We start from the raw sequence: 21,159 nt of genomic DNA, 5'->3' as shown, positions 1-21,159 counted from the left end.
TTTATAACCTCAGTTTCGATGGGTGAAAGCGAAAGAGGCCAAAGTGCATATTAGTACAGAAAGTTATAGAGCTCCAGCCCCCTATACAAATACGTTATATTTTATACGTTTAAAATCAAAGAATTTAATGTAGATTCAACCTCAATAATGTTACATCTGAGTAAAATTCTTAACATCATTTATAGCTTCCATGCGGACTTGGGGATCTTTTATTATATAAACCATTTCTTGACCATTTTGTCAAGATACCTCGTTGCTTAATTAAAATAATACACTGTTTTAGAGCAGATAACATTGGGTTATTAATGTAGAGGTCGATATTCTTGCGCTTTTAAAAGCGAATTTTCTGAATAAAAGTAGAATTCATACCAAATTACTACTGCTACGATTGTTTGCAGACCTCACCTAAAACTAAATTATCTTATGAACGAGTATTATACCACAGCCCTTAAGCGGAATTGCTAATTGACGAAAGGTTTCATTTTTGTCACCTTTAACTACCATACGGATTGATGCAATGTTTACAATTATCAGGAAAAATAAACAATTTATGATACAATATGCCCAAGAGGTCTTATAGTACCACTACTTGAAATAGCAACTCAAAGCGCCGAAAGTTCAAGTACTGGAATCTGTTTAATTACCAATAAAACTCGATACCCACTTGAAAAATTTGCTTTTGGCGAGGAATTCCATTAAATACTAATGGACTAACGGTTATCTTAATGCGTTATATCAATAAAGTTATAATATATACATTTTCAAAAAATTTATAAAACTTATCAATATTGGTTACACCACAAATACTTTTAAATTTGATTTTATTGGTATCCAAAATTCGCATACAATACACTATCTACTATTTACTAATGTTAAATTCACCGCAAAGAATGTTTAATAATCAACATTTTTGCATTAAGTGAATAAATAAATGGATATTTTCATTAGATACCATCAGATTTATTTAAAAACCGTTATTTTTCATGGGAAAATACAGAAAATAAAAGAAAATTGTCATTATTCCCACATAGAACTTAATCGTTTAAAGCAATAACAATATTATAACCTCAGAGATTTATTAGATAACATCTGTGAATGAATCAATTATTCTTCCAAAATAATAAACATTAAGACCATTCCTTATCTCTAAACCTTATCCAAAACAAAAATATTTTAAGCAATGATTATGATAGGCTGGCAAAAGGTTATACGTATCCTTACAAGTACCAACCTGGGACATTTTTTGCCAGAGTCGGATTTCTTTCAATCTTGAAACATCGGGTATTTCTGAATACACTGTATAACACACTATAGCATACTAGTCAAGATGGTGACTGTTATTTTCTTATTCTTTAATAAAAGTAATAAAAATCCAAGGGCTGCATTTCTTACCAGAACCCTGCTTATGTATTCGTTCTTTACATTTTCAAGAACTACATTGTCAGTGATTAATCAAACTTATAAGAAAAGTGAGGTTATTTCGATGCAAGTTTCATATTTTCTGTCAAACGAGCTAAAATTGAGAATCAAAATTTGCAGAGATGGTGTATGGTCTAGCTAAGATTCAAAGATGAGCCGTGCCACGAGAAAACCAACATAGTGGCTTTGCGACCAGCATGGATCCAGACCAGCCTGCGCATCCGCGGAGTCTGCCGGGTCAGGATCCATGCTGTTCGCTTTCAAAACCTATTGCAATTAGAGAAACCGTTAGCGAACAGTATGGATCCTGACCAGACTGCGCGGATGCACAGGCTGGTCTGGATCCAGTGGACCATGCTGGTCGCAAATGCACTATGTTGGTTTTCTCGTGGCACGGCTCAGATGAATTATACAACGCAATCACTTCATGATCAGAATACTATACCAAAATGCCGACCATTTAAATGAAAGTTATTTCAGCAAGTCAATAGTATGCATAGAATATTTCTTTGTTTCAGTAATGGTGAAAATAACGATAACACCTCTTTGTTCCTTAAAAAAACAACAACAATAAAAGTCAAATAGGTCACAATAGCCTAAATAGTTTCCCCTATATATTCTATATAAAACTGACCTTTTTCAAAGAGCTACCAAACATAGCTAGACCCATTTCAGAGAACAAATCCTTACCTCATTTTAAAGAGTTATGATAAAACTGATATAAAATGAAGAGAAAAGTAGGGGTCATGTATCTTCTAAGAAAGATTTCTCTGGTCACATTTACTTACTGTAAACTGACATCAAAATCACACTGCTGTGACCTGGAAGTACTACTCATACTAAAATGGAGCTTGACTTCACCAAATACAACCTGCTCTCCCATTTTTCCTACCAAAATGTCAACAATACATCCACTATGAAATTTAAACAAAAACTAGCCTCAATTTAGATCTCTGTTGCCATGCCAAGTGAAAAATTAGTGTTCAAATACCTGGCAGCCATTACGCGACTAGACCAGATGGCTCCCACGCTGGTTCCTTTAGTTTAGTTAGGCCAATAGGGAAAGCCATATTCAAAGAACGAAGTCACTGTCCATACAGCACTTCACATGAAACAGTACACACGTTCGCATAGACTATGTAAATGTTTCAGGGTTTGTGGTAAATATTAAATAAGTAATCTGTTTCATTTTCTTTATTCGAAAAAAGGAATATGGAATCAAGCAATTTTGATTTGCACGTTTGTGTCGTGTTTGATTAGCTAGAAATGAAGATTGTTGTTCTAAGTCACATGATCAGCCAACAAACGAAGGTTTTTACAAAAACCTATCTTAAAGCGACTTGTTCACATATTTCAGGCGAAACTTTTCCTTCTCAAAAATCCATAAAATATGGGTATTTCGGAAATGTCCAGTGGTACAAACTTATCGAAATATGATTGTGATCGTTGCAACGCTAAAGATAAGATAAGATAAGATAAGATAAGATAGCAAACAAGTACAACATAAGCTCATGTGAGCTTTTGAACCGGCTGAATAATGGAGAAAATCAACACTTGAAATAATGGAGAAAATCAACACTCTTACTGCCTTTGAAGCAATATCTTACACATATTTTCACTCTCTTTACCATGTCTTCAATATCATATAACATAAATTCTATGCCAATTTCGATTGAAATGAGTATGTTGAAAAAGTTCACCTTAAGTTGTGAGTGGCTACTTATTAATCTACTGGTCAATTTGAAAATTGAATAGAAAACAGAAATAATAAATTTAATAATAGTAGTTATTGTTAAATCATGACGCAATCTTGTTTATATTAGGTCTGCGTGAAGCAAAATACTCGCTTCGTGGCGTTGTTTTGGAGATGGAATTATCTCTTACATTGTATATGTTTTACAAAAGAAAATTAAAACTATTTTACTGGTTGTCGCCAGTATTTTGGTGATACTTTGACAGTTTGCATACATACAATGTACAGCTAAAAAACGCTGCACTCATCAAAAAATGGGCGTAACAGAAATAAATTTGCCATTTCCTCTATTTGCAACGTGACGTCCTATCGTCTTGACGTCATGAAAAGAGCTAACGTCGCTCACTAGCAACGATAAACTGCATCTTGGTCCCGGCATCTTGTATTCAATCTAATACAATGTCTGGAGAAAAATCGGGCTGTTTTACTTGGTGTGTAAGGTTGAAAGAAGCGTGCAATGAAAGGGTAAGTTTTCTATGTAATGTAAATGAAGAATACACACGTAAGAACACCTTTCGCTCCTTCAGATTACCAATTTTCTAGATTTTGAATGTGGCTGAAGAATGATGACTGAGTCATTGCGTTTAAACTCTACTGTTTTGAATTTTAGAGAGTGTGTAAAAGTTGTATTACATGTCACGAGTGCGGGTTCTAGATAATCGACAACATCCGAAAATATAATGGGATCGTTCCCGAATGAAGTGTATTAGTATTCAAATTGTATCCCATCGGTTCCTTATAAACAACATTGGGACTTCATGAATTGAAAAATATGGTGGAAATGTAAGTTTTATATTTTGAGATGAACAACACGAAAACGCTATTCAGTCATGTACGATGTGGAAAATGATAATCTTTATCAAGTAACCTAAAGATTTTTCATTGAATTTCATCAGTGAACAGTGGGCTCGGTTTATCAACAGACTCCGTCGCCGATTCTACGCAAGAAGAGACCAAAGAGTCGACTCAGCCAGTGTCTTAAATGAGACTGGAACAAAAGATATGGTGTTGTCTAAAACACCACGCAGATCCAACATAGTGATTCCTGACATACTTGCTGGAAACAGTGTCACAGGTTTGTGGTTTTATAGCCATAAAATGTTTGTTGTAACCTGAAATATTGCTTAGATAGTTCGAGATTTCTTGCTACTTGTAGTTCTAGTAATTCATTTGAGCCGCGCCACGAGAAAACCAACATAGTGGCTTTGCGACCAGCATGGATCCAGACCAACCTGCGCATCCGCGCAGTCTGGTCAGGATCCCTGCTGTTCGCTAACAGTTTCTCTTATTGCAATAGGCTTTAAAAGTGAACAGCATGGATCCTAACCAGACTGCGCGGATGCGCAGGCTGGTCTGGATCCATGCTGGTCGCAAAACCACTTTATTGGTTTTCTCATGGCGCGGCTCATTTACAGTCGGAATTTTGAGATAAGCGAGTTTGATACATCAATTTTCATCTATATTTCAATAAGCATTCGAAATGTCAAAGTTAACCCTTACCCTGCTAAATTTCTATAATGAACTTGTCCATCTTCCAATTTGGGCAGTACCATTAACTGTTAAAAGGGGTACTTACCAAACAGACATCGACTGAATAGTGAACAGTGCAGATCATGATCGGACTGCACGGATGTGCAGGCTGATCATGATCTACATTGGTCGCAAAGGCAGAACCAATCGTGTCCTGCATGGTAATGGTTAAGGCCTTTGTAAAGTTTAAATCATAAATGAATTGAATAAAACTACCTATAAAAACAAACTTACATATATCTATTTTGTAAACAATATCTTTGTACCTACAGATGAACCATTGAATGTTGCAATTGTGAATGATAAAGACATCGACATGCAAGGTACTTCTTTTAGACGAATTCACATAAGGCATATAATTATATCTTTTAGGATTCAATCATACAGAATGTTTTATCTTATTTCTAAATTATATTTTCGTGCTTGCTCTTATACTCATGAAATATTTCATGCTGTTTCTAAAAAAACAAATGAGCCGCACCATGAGAAAACTAACATAGTGTATTTGCGACCAGCATGGATCCAGACCAGCCTGCGCATCCGCGCAGCCTGGTCAGGATCCATGCTGTTCGCTAACGGTTTCTCTAATTGCAACATGCTTTGAAAGCGAACAACATGGATCCTAACTAGAGTGCGCGGAAGCACAGGCTGGTCTGAATCCATGCTGGTCGCAAATGCACTATGTTGCTTTTCCCATGGTGCGGCTCAAATGTACACTTAAACACGTAGTTTAAAATTTTACACCAGCTCAAACATAAATGATATGAATACTCTATAACTATTTCAACTGATATGAACTTAATTTACGAAGAGAGGGACTCGGTATGAAACTGTTGTATCTTTTTACATCAAATATGATTATACATCTGTTTCGCTCGAAATTGTTGAATCTGTTTCTTTTACATACTAGTATGCAGTTACAATAGTTTCGCACTGAGGGGTCGAAATGCTGAAACTTTTATACATTTTATCAGTGCTTGGTGGTAGTATGCTAGTCTGTGTTAAGACCCTTTGTTTTGTTCACAAGAGATAACTCCTGAGGTTATTCAAAATTTATATAATTATGTCCCTTTTCTTCTCAAAACATAAAGAAAGATTGATCAGAATATATAAGAGAAATGATTAAAATAAATTATAAAAGATTATCTAGTAACTGGACTTGTAATTTATGTAGTAATGACCAGTTTTATTTACAATATAGTTGGGGAATACGTAGCAAGGATCATACAGACAGCAGTCGACTCATTGAAGTCTTGCGCTCAGTTGCTTAGCAACACAAGAATAATCACAGTGAACGCAGACGACAACGTTTCCCTGACTTCAAGCGTAATCAGCCGTAAGTATACATAATCTTGACACACAATACAGAATATTTAGTTACTTTTGCTACATTTATATTACAACATTTAAAGAATTAAAATTCGCACTTTGTAACGATATTTCAAACTTCTTGAGAAGCCGAATCCTCCCTATATTCACATGACTATTTTGAATTTCCGTATCGCCGTTCGCGAATACTTGTGAAAAAAAAAGAAACTACCATGGATACGACCCAGTCTACATGTCCACAATACAATAGTAATGAATGTGTACAAATCTTGTTCCAGTGTGTTAAAACCCTATCATTCCATTCATACCCGTCAAACAGATTAAATGTAACTACAGCAATATATTACCCAATTATTATAGGCGTAATATTGTCCTAAACTATGTACAAAATGTTCTTTTTTCTGAACAGAATACACGCATTTATTTGCACATAAATTTTTGCTCTTGTGTTTTAGAAATAGCAGACATTGCTGTGACCGATAGCTTAACAAATATTGTTATGGAAAATGATACCAACCAGTCGGCAATCAAAGGAATGAAATCAAGGACAAGTGCAGAATTCATGGGTAAATAACATTTTTATTCCATTTCTCATGGCTTGTACAGTAGACCATATATATTACCTTTACAATTTTTGGAGGGTTATAGTCAAAGGTCAGGCTCATATTTACCACGAAACTACAAACGGTTTCCGCTTAATAGTTTTAGAACGCTTCGGCCTAAAGCCGATATATTTCATAGGATGACTGCCTATGGCCGGCAGAATATGGTGTTCAAAGATAAAGGAAAATGATCTCTGGACTGAAAATGGGAGAGGCCATCCCGGGTGGTATACAAATCTTATTGAAACGGAATTTCAACAGATTGTACATTAGGAAATAAAAATGAATTAGCTTACTTTGATGTACAAATGGAAATGGAACCTCAATGGTCGTGTGGTTCAGCTCGCTGACTTAAAATCACTTTTCCTTCATCTTCTGGATTTGAACCTCACTCGGGGTGTAGAATTCTTTATGTTAGGATGTCATCCAGCAGGCTAACGGAAGGTCGGTGGTTCTACCCAGGTTCCCATCTGTGATGAAATAATGCCCGGAGGGGTACCTGGAATCTTCCTCAGCAAAAAAAATGGAATGTCATATATGACCTATAACTGTGTCCATATGACGTTAAACCCAACAACGACAACAACAATATAAGACTGCCCTGAACACCAAATAAAAATATGTCCCATCCGCCAAACAAATACCTGTCCCGTACAGCAAACCAGTAATTCAGCAGCATAAAAACATAACGCTGACCTTTAACAGCAATCAAAGACACTTATCATAACCTGGTCAATATTGCATACAAAGAGCTTACCCATACGGCTATTCAGGACCTACCAGTCCAAGAGCTACCTTGTCCATCCATCCAAAACCAATGGCGTTTCGAAATCAAAGACAATCTTTGTCAAAATACTCAAGTCCTTCCAAGACCTGCCACAAGGACCAAGGGCGCTCCAAAAACAATCAGTTCAGGAGTTCATTCGTCAAGTAATTCAAGACCTGCCACATGTAACGACAAGGATCTACCTGGTTCTTTAAAATATTCTTTTGCAACGTTCAGTGCGAGACCTAGCCCATCGAGCGAACCAAGACATGCACCATTTAGCATATAACGTGCCCTGTCAATCATCTAAAGACCTATTCATCAACAATTTACCTCGTCCGTATAATCTTATTATCCAGTAGTCTCAGACCTGTCTTGTTTTGTAATCCAAGATCTGCCTCATCCAGCATTCTTAAATCTATATCGTCTAAGAGTCCAAGACAAGCAGTGCTCAGCTCGTCCGTATTATCTTATTATCCAGCAGTCTCAGACCTGTCTCGTTTAGTAATCCAAGATCTGCCTCATCCAGCATTCTTAAATCTATATCGTCTAAGAGTCCAAGACCAGCAATGCTCAGCTCGTCCGTATTATCTCATTATCTAGCAGTCTCAGACCTGTCTCGTTTAGTAATCCAAGATCTGCCTCATCCAGCATCTTAAATCTATATCGTCTAAGAGTCCAAGACCACAATGCTCAGCTCGTCCGTATTATCTTATTATCTAGCAGTCTCAGACCTGTCTCGTTTAGTAATCCAAGATCTGCCTCATCCAGCATTCTTAAATCTATATCGTCTAAGAGTCCAAGACCAGCAATGCTCAGCTCGTCCGTATTATCTTATTATCTAGCAGTCTCAGACCTGTCTCGATCAGTAATCCAAGATCTGCCTCATCCAGCATTCTTAAATCTATATCGTCTAAGAGTCCAAGACCAGCAATGCTCAGCTCGTCCGTATTATCTTATTATCTAGCAGTCTCAGACCTGTCTCGTTCAGTAATCCAAGATCTGCCTCATCCAGCATTCTTAAATCTATATCGTCTAAGAGTCCAAGACAAGCAGTGCTCAGCTCGTCCGTATTATCTTATTATCCAGCAGTCTCAGACCTGTCTCGTTTTGTAATCCAAGATCTGCCTCATCCAGCATTCTTAAATCTATATCGTCTAAGAGTCCAAGACCAGCAATGCTCAGCTCGTCCGTATTATCTTATTATCTAGCAGTCTCAGACCTGTCTCGTTTAGTAATCCAAGATCTGCCTCATCCAGCATTCTTAAATCTATATCGTCTAAGAGTCCAAGACCAGCAATGCTCAGCTCGTCCGTATTCTCTTATTATCTAGCAGTCTCAGACCTGTCTCGTTCAGTAATCCAAGATCTGCCTCATCCAGCATTCTTAAATCTATATCGTCTAAGAGTCCAAGACCAGCAATGCTCAGCTCGTCCGTATTATCTTATTATCTAGCAGTCTCAGACCTGTCTCGTTCAGTAATCCAAGATCTGCCTCATCCAGCATTCTTAAATCTATATCGTCTAAGAGTCCAAGACCAGCAATGATCAGCTCGTCCGTATTATCTTATTATCTAGCAGTCTCAGACCTGTCTCGTTCAGTAATCCAAGATCTGCCTCATCCAGCATTCTTAAATCTATATCGTCTAAGAGTCCAAGACCAGCAATGCTCAGCTCGTCCGTATTATCGTATTATCTAGCAGTCTCAGACCTGTCTCGTTTAGTAATCCAAGATCTGCCTCATCCAGCATTCTTAAATCTATATCGTTTAACAGTCCAAGACCAGCAATGCTCAGCAAGCCAAAACCTATAATCTTAAAACCAGTCTGTTCAACAATCCAAGACCTGCCTAATTTAATAGTCCATTACCCAGCTATTCCGAATTATCTCCTCTCCCCTAATAATCAAAGACGTGGCTCGTTCATCAATCCAGTTCAAGAACTGCCCCCAACCATATGAAATTATTCTGTCCAGCAGTTATTTACATTACCTTACCATGCAAATCCAAGACGTATCAGTTTGAAACCATTCTGTCCAGCAGTCCAAAAATCATCCCCGTCCGATAATCCAACAAGACCTGTCAAATCGAAACCATACAGTCCAGCAAATCAGGACCTGCCTCGTCAAACAATTCAAAAAATTTCTATGCGTAATGATTTATTCCAGTAATTCAAGACGTTCCTCGTTCAGCAATCTAGGACTTGTCTCGTCAAGCAATCTGAAATTATCAAAATCATGTCCGTCTAGTATTCTAAGACCTGCCTCGTCCTTCAATCCGAAACCTTCCTCGTCAAGTAATCCAAGACCTGCCTCGTCCTTCAATTCGAAACCTTCCTCATCCAGAATTCCAAGACCTGCCTCGTCCTTCAATTCGAAACCTTTCTCATCCAGAATTCCAAGACCTGCCTCGTCCTTCAATTCGAAACCTTCCTCATCCAGAATTCCAAGACCTGCCTCGTCCTTCAATTCGAAACCTTCCTCATCCAGAATTCCAAGACCTGCCTCGTCCTTCAATTCGAAACCTTCCTCATCCAGAATTCCAAGACCTGCCTCGTCCTTCAATTCGAAACCTTCCTCGTCCAGTAATCCAAGACCTGCCTCGTCCTTCAATTCGAAACCTTCCTCGTCCAGTAATCCAAGACCTGCCTCGTCCTTCAATTCGAAACCTTCCTCATCCAGAATTCCAAGACCTGCCTCGTCCTTCAATTCGAAACCTTTCTTATCCAGAATTCTAAGTCCTGCCTCGTCCTTCAATTCGAAACCTTCCTCATCCAGAATTCCATGACCTGCTGCTAACGCAGTCAAAGACCTTCATTGACTTTCCAACAGTCTAAGACTTCCTATGTTAAGGGTACCTTAATAATAATAACAGGCGTGGAAGAAATTCTTTTGATTCTTTGACTTGCTATAAATTACTGAGTAGTTAGTAACAAAATATCACTTTAATCTAACGGTTTAAGATAGTATGGCTATTTTTTCTTTTTAACAAAACCTGTCTTACTTATAAATTTATTATATCATGCTTTTGTTACAGACACACATCGACTGGTTTCCGCCGACAACGCCGATGATGACCTGGCATATTTCAAGGCTTAAAACAGGTAAGTAATAACTTAATAATCAATATAATAAAACGATGTATTGCTTTCGAAAAATTAGCTCTAAAAATACAGTATAATTTATTTTTGCTTTCATTTAATTAATAAAATAGACATTTACAAAAACCATCTCGATTCACTATTCCTACAATGTATTAAATGAGCCGCACCATGAGAAAACCAACATAGTGCATTTGCGACCAGCATGGATTCAGACCAGCCTGCGCATCCATGCAGTGTGGTCAGGGTTCGTGCTGTTCGCTAAGAGTTTCTCTAATTGCAATGGGCTTTGAAAGCGAACAGTATGGATGCGCAGGCTAGTCTGGATCCATGCCGGTCGCAAATGCACTATGTTGATTTTCTCATGTTGCGGCTCATTAATGTAGATGATTCTGTGCATGTTCATTTTCGTTTCGATAGGAATACCAGGAGATAATATTCGACAATTTTTCTTTGCTTTCATTTTCATTTATTTGTTGACCAGTTTATCTTTTTTTATATATTTTCAGATGCCACCGACAGCCGTGCAAGCCTACTTTATTTATACGTTTTCTTATAACTGTTGTGTATTACTATATTTAAAAGCATGTTTTCTGAGGTTCTGAATTTTAATAAAATTCATCGAACTTTACTTGTAGTGTTTTTGTATGAGAGTATGTATAGTTTTGTCCAAGATCTAACTTGCAAATCCATCGAAGATCTGCCAAGGCTAGCACTCTATGGCTTTCCAAGTCCAAATATTTCGGCCATGCATTCCATACTACAAGTCTTACAGGATCTTTCTCACATGTTTGGAAAATATGTATCAAATAATATGCTGAAGTTTGCAATCAAACCGAAGTAAGAAATGATATCATTTCATTCATTTTTCAACCTCTATCCCGGTACAGGTATACATTTTACATTTTAAAAAATGATTACAAGTATATGGCTGAAATATTGCAAATATTGCAGTTGCATGTTAATTTGAAGCGAAACATACAGGTATATATTCCAGATTTATGTTTCGCTTCAAATTAACGTGCAATTGCAATATTTCAGGCATATACATGTAATCAAATATCAAGCCACATCTATTTTTTTTCTAAGAAATGGCAGAATAAAGAAGTCTTTTTGCTTCTTTTATGATGTCCCTTCCTTATAAAGAAATTCATTCGTTCATTAGTTGTAGACATTTATCTGTATTTTTGTGACTTTTTGAAATTGCGAATCAGGTTGTAAAATGAATTTAAAGATAGCATAGCCCCTTCATGAGAATTATTGTCCTTTATTTGTCAAATTTTATGATTATTTGTAACTTTTCTTACACCATTGGGTAGATTTCCACCAAACCTTACGTGAGTGATCAGTGCTGAACCTCATTGTGCGTATTGTCGGCATGTTCCGGTTAAATGATTTTCGGGTTATGGCCCTTGACACGTCATATTTACAGTATTTAAACTATTTTCTCTATACAGTTAGGCTGAATATCACCAAACCGTACGAGTGATTACTGTGAGGCGTAGTTGTGCGTATTGTCGTCATATTCTGTTATACTTTGAGAAAAAAAAATCAAACAACACCAAATCATGTGATAACTGAACAGCATATAAAACATGTAAATTACTCTACATAGCAACTGTCAGTTTACTGATATATACATTGAATTCTGGAAAAGGGTTGCATAAAGGGACCACCCTTCCGGACAGGTTAGCGCCTTCAAAAACTCACCATTTCAAAGAAATGTTACATATCTTCGTTTCGATGCATATGCAATCAAATATTTCTGTGTTTTGAAAATACACTCCTTAAACTTAAATTATTTTCAGCGGAGTCATGATCCTTGATATGTCAAATTCTTTGATCTGTGCTACTTCTCCGATACTACTGGTGGTTGGAATTCCACCAAGCTTCACCACTGCTAAGCCTAGTTGTATACATAGTTGGAATGTTACGGTTCAGTGACATTCCCTGGAGTTATGAGCCCTAATTTGTGGCATTTTAAAATTTCCGAGTGGTAAGTGATGGTAGGCATATGCTGTTCGTGGAAACCGTAGTTACCATTTATTCTGTTTCCATATTCTGGGCTTTAGATTTGAACTCACCATTCGATAAAAAACTTGAAAATTCCAACTGAATATATTTCCTAACTATCCTTGCTGATTTAAAAAGTAAAGATGTCCTTCTTACCAAAATATGAATAGGGGTTATAATGGCTACGTAGCCTATTTGTGAATTGAATTGACTGAAAAAGATGTAAATTTTAACAAACAGTTTGTGGACGGTAAACAAAGTAATTTTGTAAACAATAACACTATACCCTCATAGATTTACAGGATAGCAGAATGGTGAAATCAAACATACTTCCAAATGGAAAAATAGACTACTCCGTATCTCTACAAAACGTTTTGAAATTCTGGTGGGAATTATTTATATTGGTGTTTGGGGCAGTATGTGATGGGAGATGCGGTTGAGACTGCCAGTATGGAAGGACGAGATTCATTAACTAACAAGTGCTGTGTTTGGTTCTGATTTTCACATACACACACAAATAAATTGGGGATAGAAGTCAACCAGGAAAAATACTGCCACCAATACAGTACACCGCAGGGAAATGCATTCACACTCTTAAACATTATGTGAGTTTCGAAATTCCAAAGTGCTATCCTTAAACTTTATTCTAAAATAAGTAAATTTATTCTAAAATAAGTAAATTAAGGATTCAGCCGTCATAAGCTCGACGTTAAGTATATGTATGCTAGATTTGATTTGAAGACTGTTACTAGTATTCCAAATTACATTGTCTGCAAGCATATGAAGGAGTTATCACTAGTCAATTAGGAAATGAAAAACAATAAAAAAAACGGCAAAACTATTTTAATGTTGTAAAGTCCGGCTTAACAAGTTCCAGTGGTTTTAAAGGGAAACAACTTATGCATGAATTGTTGTATTATGCGTAAATTGTCGAGTGCCCGTTATTACCCTTAATAATGATAAAACAATAATAACAATAATAATTAATTGTTAAAAGACGGTAATATTTTTATCAGCATATTACAAATCGAAGTATCAATGTAACCTTCTGTTTAAACATTTTAAATATTTCATAAAACACATCAGTATAAACACGGATGGTAAGCGCGCAATCCAATTCCCGCTGAGAATACGCTTACAATGGGTTGCGCGATTTCGATGCTGGTTTTGCGCATTTGAATATACAATTAGTTGTTGATAATGACACATTTACGAATGATTTAGTAAAAGGCAAAATGCTGTTTGACACAAAAATGAATAAAGTTTATATGTATGAAATATCTGCTTTGTAATTTAAGAATTGCCTCCGCCATCACAAAACCTCTGCTGGCACGAACTGTCAAAACAGTATGGAATCTTATTTAAAATACCAATTTCCTAACTTGCGTGCCCACTTTCAATAACTGTGACGCTTCTGATGATAAAATAAGTGTAATATAGTCATGAATATTACATATACTTGAATAAAATGTTGGTTTTTAGGAAAGGATTGGCAAAAATCATAGGGATAGGGGTTTCGACCCCGGGAATGGAGTTGCTCATATATATATTACATAGTCTGTTGTCCTTTTTCAATCCCAGTAGTTTTAACAATGTCATTTTCCTATGTTATTTTTATTTATTAATTCTACTATTTTTTTTTGGCAAGGAAACGGTAGCCGGTGGCCTTAGCAGTTTACGGCTAATGCTTGGCTGAAGTGCACATAAAGACCATCTATTGGAACGACGAAAGACAATGGTCGCCTATGCCAAGTTTGCAACAAGATAAAATCAACGCGGACAGTGTCACACTAGTTTGCTGTTCATACATTTGCATTTTAATTACTATAACAATGATACAATACGAACATTTCATTATTTGCGATGGTCCCAATTTTCTCAAAATAATTTAGGTAATTGAAATGATACAGTTAAAAGAATCTATGAAGACGCAAACTGGTTTTGAAGTCACATATGTGTCAGAAAAGTTTGGCATCATAATGTATACGAGTAACTTCATTCCCAGGGCGCAATCCCATATCCGATGATTATCTATCAATAATGTCCCCTTTAGCTGGATTTGAAACAAATAAATTTGACATTCGCTACAATATTACTGTTGGGTTATCATTAGAAGCGTCAGGTGTCCTCAGGTAAGTAAAATGAGGTCAGAAACTGGCAGTTTTGTTGATTTCATACTTTTTTCAAGTTTCGTGTTTTTGTAATAATTGGGCCGAATCATAAATTACAAACCAGATATTTTACATGTATATTTGTGTCGAACAGCATTTTGCTCTTTTCGAAAACATTTATAATTGTGTCATACTGAGCAGAAAAAATAGCTTCATCTTCATCAATGTCACTATATTGTACATTAGTCATGTTGGTATAGTATACGATGCAAAAGTCGCACGTGTGTGGTCAGCAATTAATCAAACAATCAATATTGTCAGTTGGTATTTTGTTTATACGGATGTGCAAATCAATATTATATTTATTCTAAACTTTCAGTTTCTGTTGCTGTCTAATGTCAAAGTGATTTCATGGCCCTAACCCAATCAAAATCCCGGGAAAAGTGCTGTATAGTTAACTTAAAAGTCCTTAACGAATATTAAAGAAACAAGATACAGCGTAATGCGTTGCAATTGTACCCACAGCACACTGCGATGGAATTATTTTTGGTCGAATATTTTGTATGCCTGCAACGAATATTCACCGATTACGGAGAAATAGTTGTTGCTTGACAGTGTCATACTTACGATTTGATGCAAACGTGCTCATGGGTCGTTTTGTACAAGATTTACCATTTTTGATGGAAATTCTGCAAAAACGGCAGTCCCTCGCCAGACTGTACAGAAGTGTTTACATTAATGACAAAGAATTGCACAGAACAAGCGTTTGTGGCTGGGAGAGTACACATGTGGCCTCCTGTCACACTGTTTGTTTTCAGTCAAACGTGAAAACTCATTAGAAAACTTACCGATGACAGCATGAATGTAGTCAGCCGGCCATATTTCTCTTTGATAATTTTAGATAATGAAAACTTTTAAAGCAGCCAATAGACTCTTCCATAATACCAACGTCCTGACGTCATGACAATACGTGACGTAACCTGACGTTGCTCACTAGCAACCGCACACTACATCTTGGTATTGTAAACTGCTTTCACCATGGCCGGAGAAAAATCTGGCTGTTTTACCTGGTGTGTTAGGTTAAAAGAAGCGTGCAATGAAAGGGTAAGAAATCTTTGTCAAGTTTGTAAATGAAGAATATACATGTATGAAATATTTTTTTCTCTTCACATTGGAATTGTTTAATGATACCGATTGCTATTAACGAAGGATTGTGTTAAAAAGCCCGATAAGTATACTTTTTTAGAGTGGGGGAATTTAATTATTTTAACAGTTATGAGGGGTAAATCTCAACCGTATTTACAAATTTGGGCAAGTGATATGTCTCAAAATAGCTTTTAACCTTATCTTGACATAGACATTTTTGCCCAGCTAAATAAGAATGGATCCAGTTTCTTCTTGCTATATATGGAAGTCGTTTGAAGGTGTACGTACTGAATAATAATTTTAATAGTTTTATGCCATTCTATTATATACATGTACTAGGTTTTTAAAATGTGTCAATGTATAAATCACATATATTTTTACATTTATGTCTAGGAAGTATGGGTTTTATGTTTAAACCTGTTTATTACCAATAATACATATACAATATATTGTCCATCTATCATAGTTTGGAAAAATAAACAGAAAGGATTAGAATAAATTATAGACTTCGCGGACAAAAGATTTTACGAACACTTTGATGATATTTTGTTTTATTCATTTCCGTCATATGAAAAGAAAGTTATGTATAAAATTTAGAACATTAAATTTTAATTAAGTGTCGTTGCTAAAACAAACCTAACTACATTGTATATTTTCAACACAGTAGGAATGTAAGTTTGAAATCATTCTAGTAACGTATACAATCAGCAATAGAAACAAATTATTTTGTTATGTACGATGTTAAAATCTTTACAAAAGCTAGCTATTTTTTTCAATTCATCTATCAGTGGGCGCGGTTTATCAACCGACTCCGTCGCCGATTCTACGCAAGAAGAGGCCAAAGAGTCGACCCAGCTAGTGTTTTAAATGAGACTGGAACAAAAGATATGGTACTGTCTAAAACACCACGCAAATCCAACATAGTGATTCCCGACATACTTGCTGGAAATAGTGTCACAGGTTTGTGATTTTAGATATATGATATAAAATGTATACTTAGATACTTCTTTGAATGGTTGAAATAGTATAACTGTACGGAAAGCTGCACGAATTCGCTATTTCAATAACCATCTTGCATGTTGTTTTTTTTGTTTAGCACCGTTTTTCATTAGTATTTCAGTTATGCACATACTCAGAAAATATTGTTAACTACTAGTATTTACACTTCAAAATGAATTTCAAGTTTTGAACGTATGTAGTAAGTAACATGGTGCTTTCGGCAGACGCTTACCACCGTATATATTACCCTGCAATAGCCTAGAACGAACCAAATTCTAACACTAACCATCAAAATCCTACCGGCTTTGGGTATGAAATGTATCACACTTTTAACAAAAATGTGATATCATATTACTCTACGCCCCTTCTCCACCACACACACGTGATAATGTATATATTTTTGTATTTTTTCCAGTTACCCTTAGCCACACGGGATGATACATGTGCATTGTATTCTTTTTAATTAAACTTAACCTACCGAAGTTGTATACAATGTACTCGATTTCAGCTTTTTAATTTGTGAATCTCACTAGTTACGCCTGAATTCATTTCGTAAGCAATGCTTTTCTATCCACAGTGGAACCACTTAGTGTCGGATGTGCGACTGAGAAAGACTTTGACAAACAAGGTACGTCTTTTAGACTGAATCGGACTTGAAAATGGATTTACCGAGCCTTGCATCCAGTCATACTGTAGAATATTCTAGTAGCTTAAAGTTTTTACTTTAAAACTAACATGAGCTCTGAACACACATCGACTTTTTTATGCTATTTATAAAAATATCTATATTGACGATTTTGATTAAACACTTTCTCACATATATATAAAATTCAAAGTACTGAAAGTACAGAAAGGCAGGCTACCACAAAACACCGGTTGAAAACTGTGCGGGAAAGATTTTTGCAAAATCTTAGATATTATGGGTTGTCCATATCGAACTAACGCGAGCATAGGGTACTGTTGTGATGAATCATTAAGGTAGTGTAAGGATATTACAGACTATAGATGGTGAAAAACTCAATTGGGGATAACATAACTACTAAGTCAAACAGCACATAATTCTCACTTGGGAATCTGGAAAACGCAAAGATTAATCTCTAACAAAAAAGTCAGGTTCCGAGAACGCAATCCAATCAAACTACAACCTCGCAACAGTGTATGCATTGATTTGTACACATAAACATATCTTCAAAATATAAATGAAGTAAAAATTGTAGACAAACGGGGGCAAAATGAACAACGAACGGAACACAGTCTGGAACTGTCTTGTAAATGTCAGTGGCAAACATACCACATGTTAATTTTTACCGGTTTATGCTACATTTGTAACCTTATAAATGCCCCCCCCCCCCCCCCCCTCCCCCCTAGTTAACACTAAAAAGCCACATTGATTCATTGACTTTAATATAGCATCTACTTGCATTTCAATAAGTAAAATCTCATGTCAATATACCGTGTTAAGGAGACTACTTTAACTAATTTTTTGAGGAGGGCGTACTAGGACCAAACGTTTTTTTTTCATTATATTTCTTTTATCTAGTCAGTCCCAGCACACAGTTGATCTTTGTGACTTTCGATTTGTGGTAATAATAGTCTGGCGAACAAATTCGTAAGCCTAATCATTATGAAGATTTTTTAATTGATATAAACTACTTTTAAAAATACTCAATTTCTAAAATCATTCAAATAGAAACAACATACATGCTAGAAACTTCTTAATTTCATAAGTTCAAAATCATAAGACTGGCTTTATTTTCAATATAGTTGAGGAATATGTAGCAAGGATCATACAGACAGCAGCCGACACATTGATGTCTGAGGCTCAGTTGCTTAGCAACACCAGAATAATCACTGTGAACACAGAGGACAACGTGTCCTTGACTTCAAGCGTTATCAGCCGTAAGTGCATGTGATCTTGATATAGATGATTTCCCTTAATATGCTAAACATGATTTGTTCTGCGTTTGCGACCAGTGTAGATCATGGTCAGCCTGCACATCCGTGCAGTCTGATCACGATCTGCACTGTTCGCCATTTAGTCAGTATCTTTCTGGTAAGCACTCCTTTTAACAGTTAATAGTACTCTCCAAATTGAAAGATGGACAATTTCATTTTATAAATTTATAAGGGTAAGGGTTAAGTGGAATAAACCTGCGTTTGGAGACCAGCCAAGAACTCTGCTCTGCCTTAGTCAGTTTTAAAACTGAACTTAAAAGAAGGCAACCTGGTATTAAACTTTTGAATCGAGTCTTCAGCTGGACTCTAGATTTCTTTCTTGTAATAACATATTTTCTATTATTTTCATTTCGCACAACTTAAATACATCTATTTATTAAGAGAGTGATATTGTTTTTTAAACTTGAAAAAAAAAACAACTGACGAGATATAGAGTCAGCGTTTACGAATTTCGTTTAAAAAATCCTTGCTTTATTTTTATGTAAAATTATAGCACGTTTCTGTTATACTTCAGAAATAGCAGACATTGCTGTAACTGACAGTTTGAGTAATATTGCCATGGAAAGCGACATCAACCAGTCGGCAATCAACTTGAACAAGTTGAGGAGAATTGAAGAACTCATGGGTATGTGATTATTGTTTCTTGTCACTTGCTCACTAACTAACATCCAAGTTCAGTTTAATCATATTTTATTTCTTCAATGTATGAATCATTTACAGAATTGGACAGAAAGATGTGTTACCTTTCGGTTGTCCTTCATTTTAAATTAATCCCATGCACATACTTCAAAATGATGCAACATACGGTTGTGTCGCTTGTCCAACCCTACTATTACACTAGCAGTATACATCTAACAACTTCTGGATATGCAAACTGTTCAATGCAAAACATACACCAACATTATTCAAGACCCGCCCTGTTAATCATACCAAGGTCTGTCCCGTCAAGCAATCCAAGGTTTGTTGATCAAGCAAACCTAGACCTTCAACATTCAGCAAATCAAGAAATGCTCAGTCCAGCAAATCAAGGCATACCTTGTTGAGCTGTCACATTTTATCTCTCTGGAAGTTCTAGACATTGTTTAGCAAACCAAAACCTGCCACGTCAAACACTCCAAGACCTAGCTTATCTGTCAATCAAAAATCTAAATATTTCCATAAATCTAGACCTATATATCCAGGTGTCCAATAAATGCCATATACAGTAATACGAGACCTAGAAATTCCTAGCCGTTAAGCAGTCTAAGGCCTTCAAAACATGTCCTGACCAGCAATTCAAAACCTGCCTGGTAAAGCTATCCAAATCAATCTTGTCAAGCAATCAAAGACCAGTGTCCTACAGTCCAAAGCCTTCAGGCCTGTCCAACAATCCAATACTTGCCAGGTCCCACCATTCATGACATGTCCTTTCAGCTATTTCTAAAAGTCAAGGCCTGATTGTCAAAACAAATACTTGAGAAATAGTTTTGATTCCTTGACATATATACGGACATACAACAAGTTGGTAACAAAATGTCGCTTGAACAGAATAAACGATCGAACCACTTATGATGTTATGGTTGACTGTTGTTGGCAAAATGTGTCTCTCTTATGTTTGTTTTTACGTTTCTGTTACAGATAATTATGGAACCGTTGCAGACGATAAGGATGATGCCTCCGGTGTACCATCTGGCAAGGTTTAAACCAAGTAAGTGGCAATTGCAATATATTATTTTCGGATGTAACGAACGTAGATTGACTATCCCGTTTGCTTCTGAATAGTTTACCCTAAGAATTTACCATAAGATGTCATAAATTTCATTTCACTAAAACCCAGGTACAATCAGCCATACATTAGCATGTATGACTCGGATAATGCAGTTATAAAACAGCCGTAGCACAAGTTGACCTACTGTAGCTCTACTGCGCTAAAATGACGAAATAGTAAACAGTATTTATCCAAATATGTTGACCAATCTGCTTATCTATTTATTTTCAGATGACAAGACAGACATGCAAGCCTATTTTTTCTACGTTTTACTTTTGTCTTTCGTTAATTGTGCATATTTTTGTTTCCAATGTTGTGCTATGATGAGGTTCTGAATTTTGAATAAAATTCATCGAAACTTCAATAGAAATATTTGTTTTTATGACAGTTTATATAGTGCTTAATATCCAAGACCTACCACTGTCAGTAATCTAAGACCTGTCTACCCCATCAAAATTAGCCAGCCTATCTTTTCGCTAAAAACTAGCCAATTTCATTATTAGCTAAACCTGTTATCAGGCGCTTTGGAAGCATAGAAAGTAACCAAGCAAAACAGATTCAGTTTGACTGAATGTGCCGATGAGAGTCAATGCATTGAAAACGCACTTTTCTAACCCCATAGCACATATTAAGCTGGTCTAAAATTATGAAGATGAATTGCGTCATGTTAGATTTCGTTGGATTTAAAGTC

At 36.1% G+C, this 21,159-nt stretch overlaps 2 protein-coding genes across 2 annotated transcripts; both read left to right on the top strand.

The window, feature by feature from the left end:
- The first annotated feature begins 3,527 nt into the window (after positions 1-3,527).
- Positions 3,528-11,127, top strand: LOC123536998 (uncharacterized). The gene is made up of 7 exons (XM_045320529.2): positions 3,528-3,637; positions 4,076-4,247; positions 4,975-5,025; positions 5,904-6,038; positions 6,487-6,597; positions 10,433-10,499; positions 11,006-11,127. Exons 1-6 carry the CDS (start codon positions 3,572-3,574, stop codon positions 10,492-10,494), a joined length of 597 nt encoding a protein of 198 aa, XP_045176464.2. The 5' UTR covers positions 3,528-3,571; the 3' UTR covers positions 10,495-10,499; positions 11,006-11,127.
- A 4,495-nt stretch (positions 11,128-15,622) lies between these two features.
- LOC123536999 (uncharacterized) lies at positions 15,623-20,832 on the top strand. The gene is made up of 7 exons (XM_053528958.1): positions 15,623-15,724; positions 16,555-16,726; positions 17,343-17,393; positions 18,530-18,664; positions 19,236-19,346; positions 20,339-20,408; positions 20,700-20,832. The coding sequence occupies exons 1-6, from the start codon at positions 15,659-15,661 to the stop codon at positions 20,401-20,403; spliced, it is 600 nt and encodes a 199-aa protein (XP_053384933.1). The 5' UTR covers positions 15,623-15,658; the 3' UTR covers positions 20,404-20,408; positions 20,700-20,832.
- The last annotated feature ends 327 nt before the right edge of the window (positions 20,833-21,159 follow it).

The sequence above is a fragment of the Mercenaria mercenaria genome, chromosome 17 (genome assembly GCF_021730395.1).
Source record: "Mercenaria mercenaria strain notata chromosome 17, MADL_Memer_1, whole genome shotgun sequence".
Taxonomy (NCBI): domain Eukaryota; kingdom Metazoa; phylum Mollusca; class Bivalvia; order Venerida; family Veneridae; genus Mercenaria; species Mercenaria mercenaria.
Note: the sequence above shows the minus strand (reverse complement) of the source record. Positions and strands in the feature narration are given on the sequence as shown.

Coding starts and splice junctions, on each gene's coding strand:
- LOC123536999 (XM_053528958.1), top strand. CDS start 15,659: ATGGCCGGAGAAAAATCTGGCTGTTTTACCTGGTGTGTTAGGTTAAAA. Junction 17,394..18,529: donor GAAAGACTTTGACAAACAAG/GTACGTCTTTTA, acceptor TTTTCAATATAG/TTGAGGAATATGTAGCAAGG. Junction 18,665..19,235: donor GACTTCAAGCGTTATCAGCC/GTAAGTGCATGT, acceptor GTTATACTTCAG/AAATAGCAGACATTGCTGTA.
- LOC123536998 (XM_045320529.2), top strand. CDS start 3,572: ATGTCTGGAGAAAAATCGGGCTGTTTTACTTGGTGTGTAAGGTTGAAA. Junction 5,026..5,903: donor TAAAGACATCGACATGCAAG/GTACTTCTTTTA, acceptor TTTACAATATAG/TTGGGGAATACGTAGCAAGG. Junction 6,598..10,432: donor GACAAGTGCAGAATTCATGG/GTAAATAACATT, acceptor CTTTTGTTACAG/ACACACATCGACTGGTTTCC.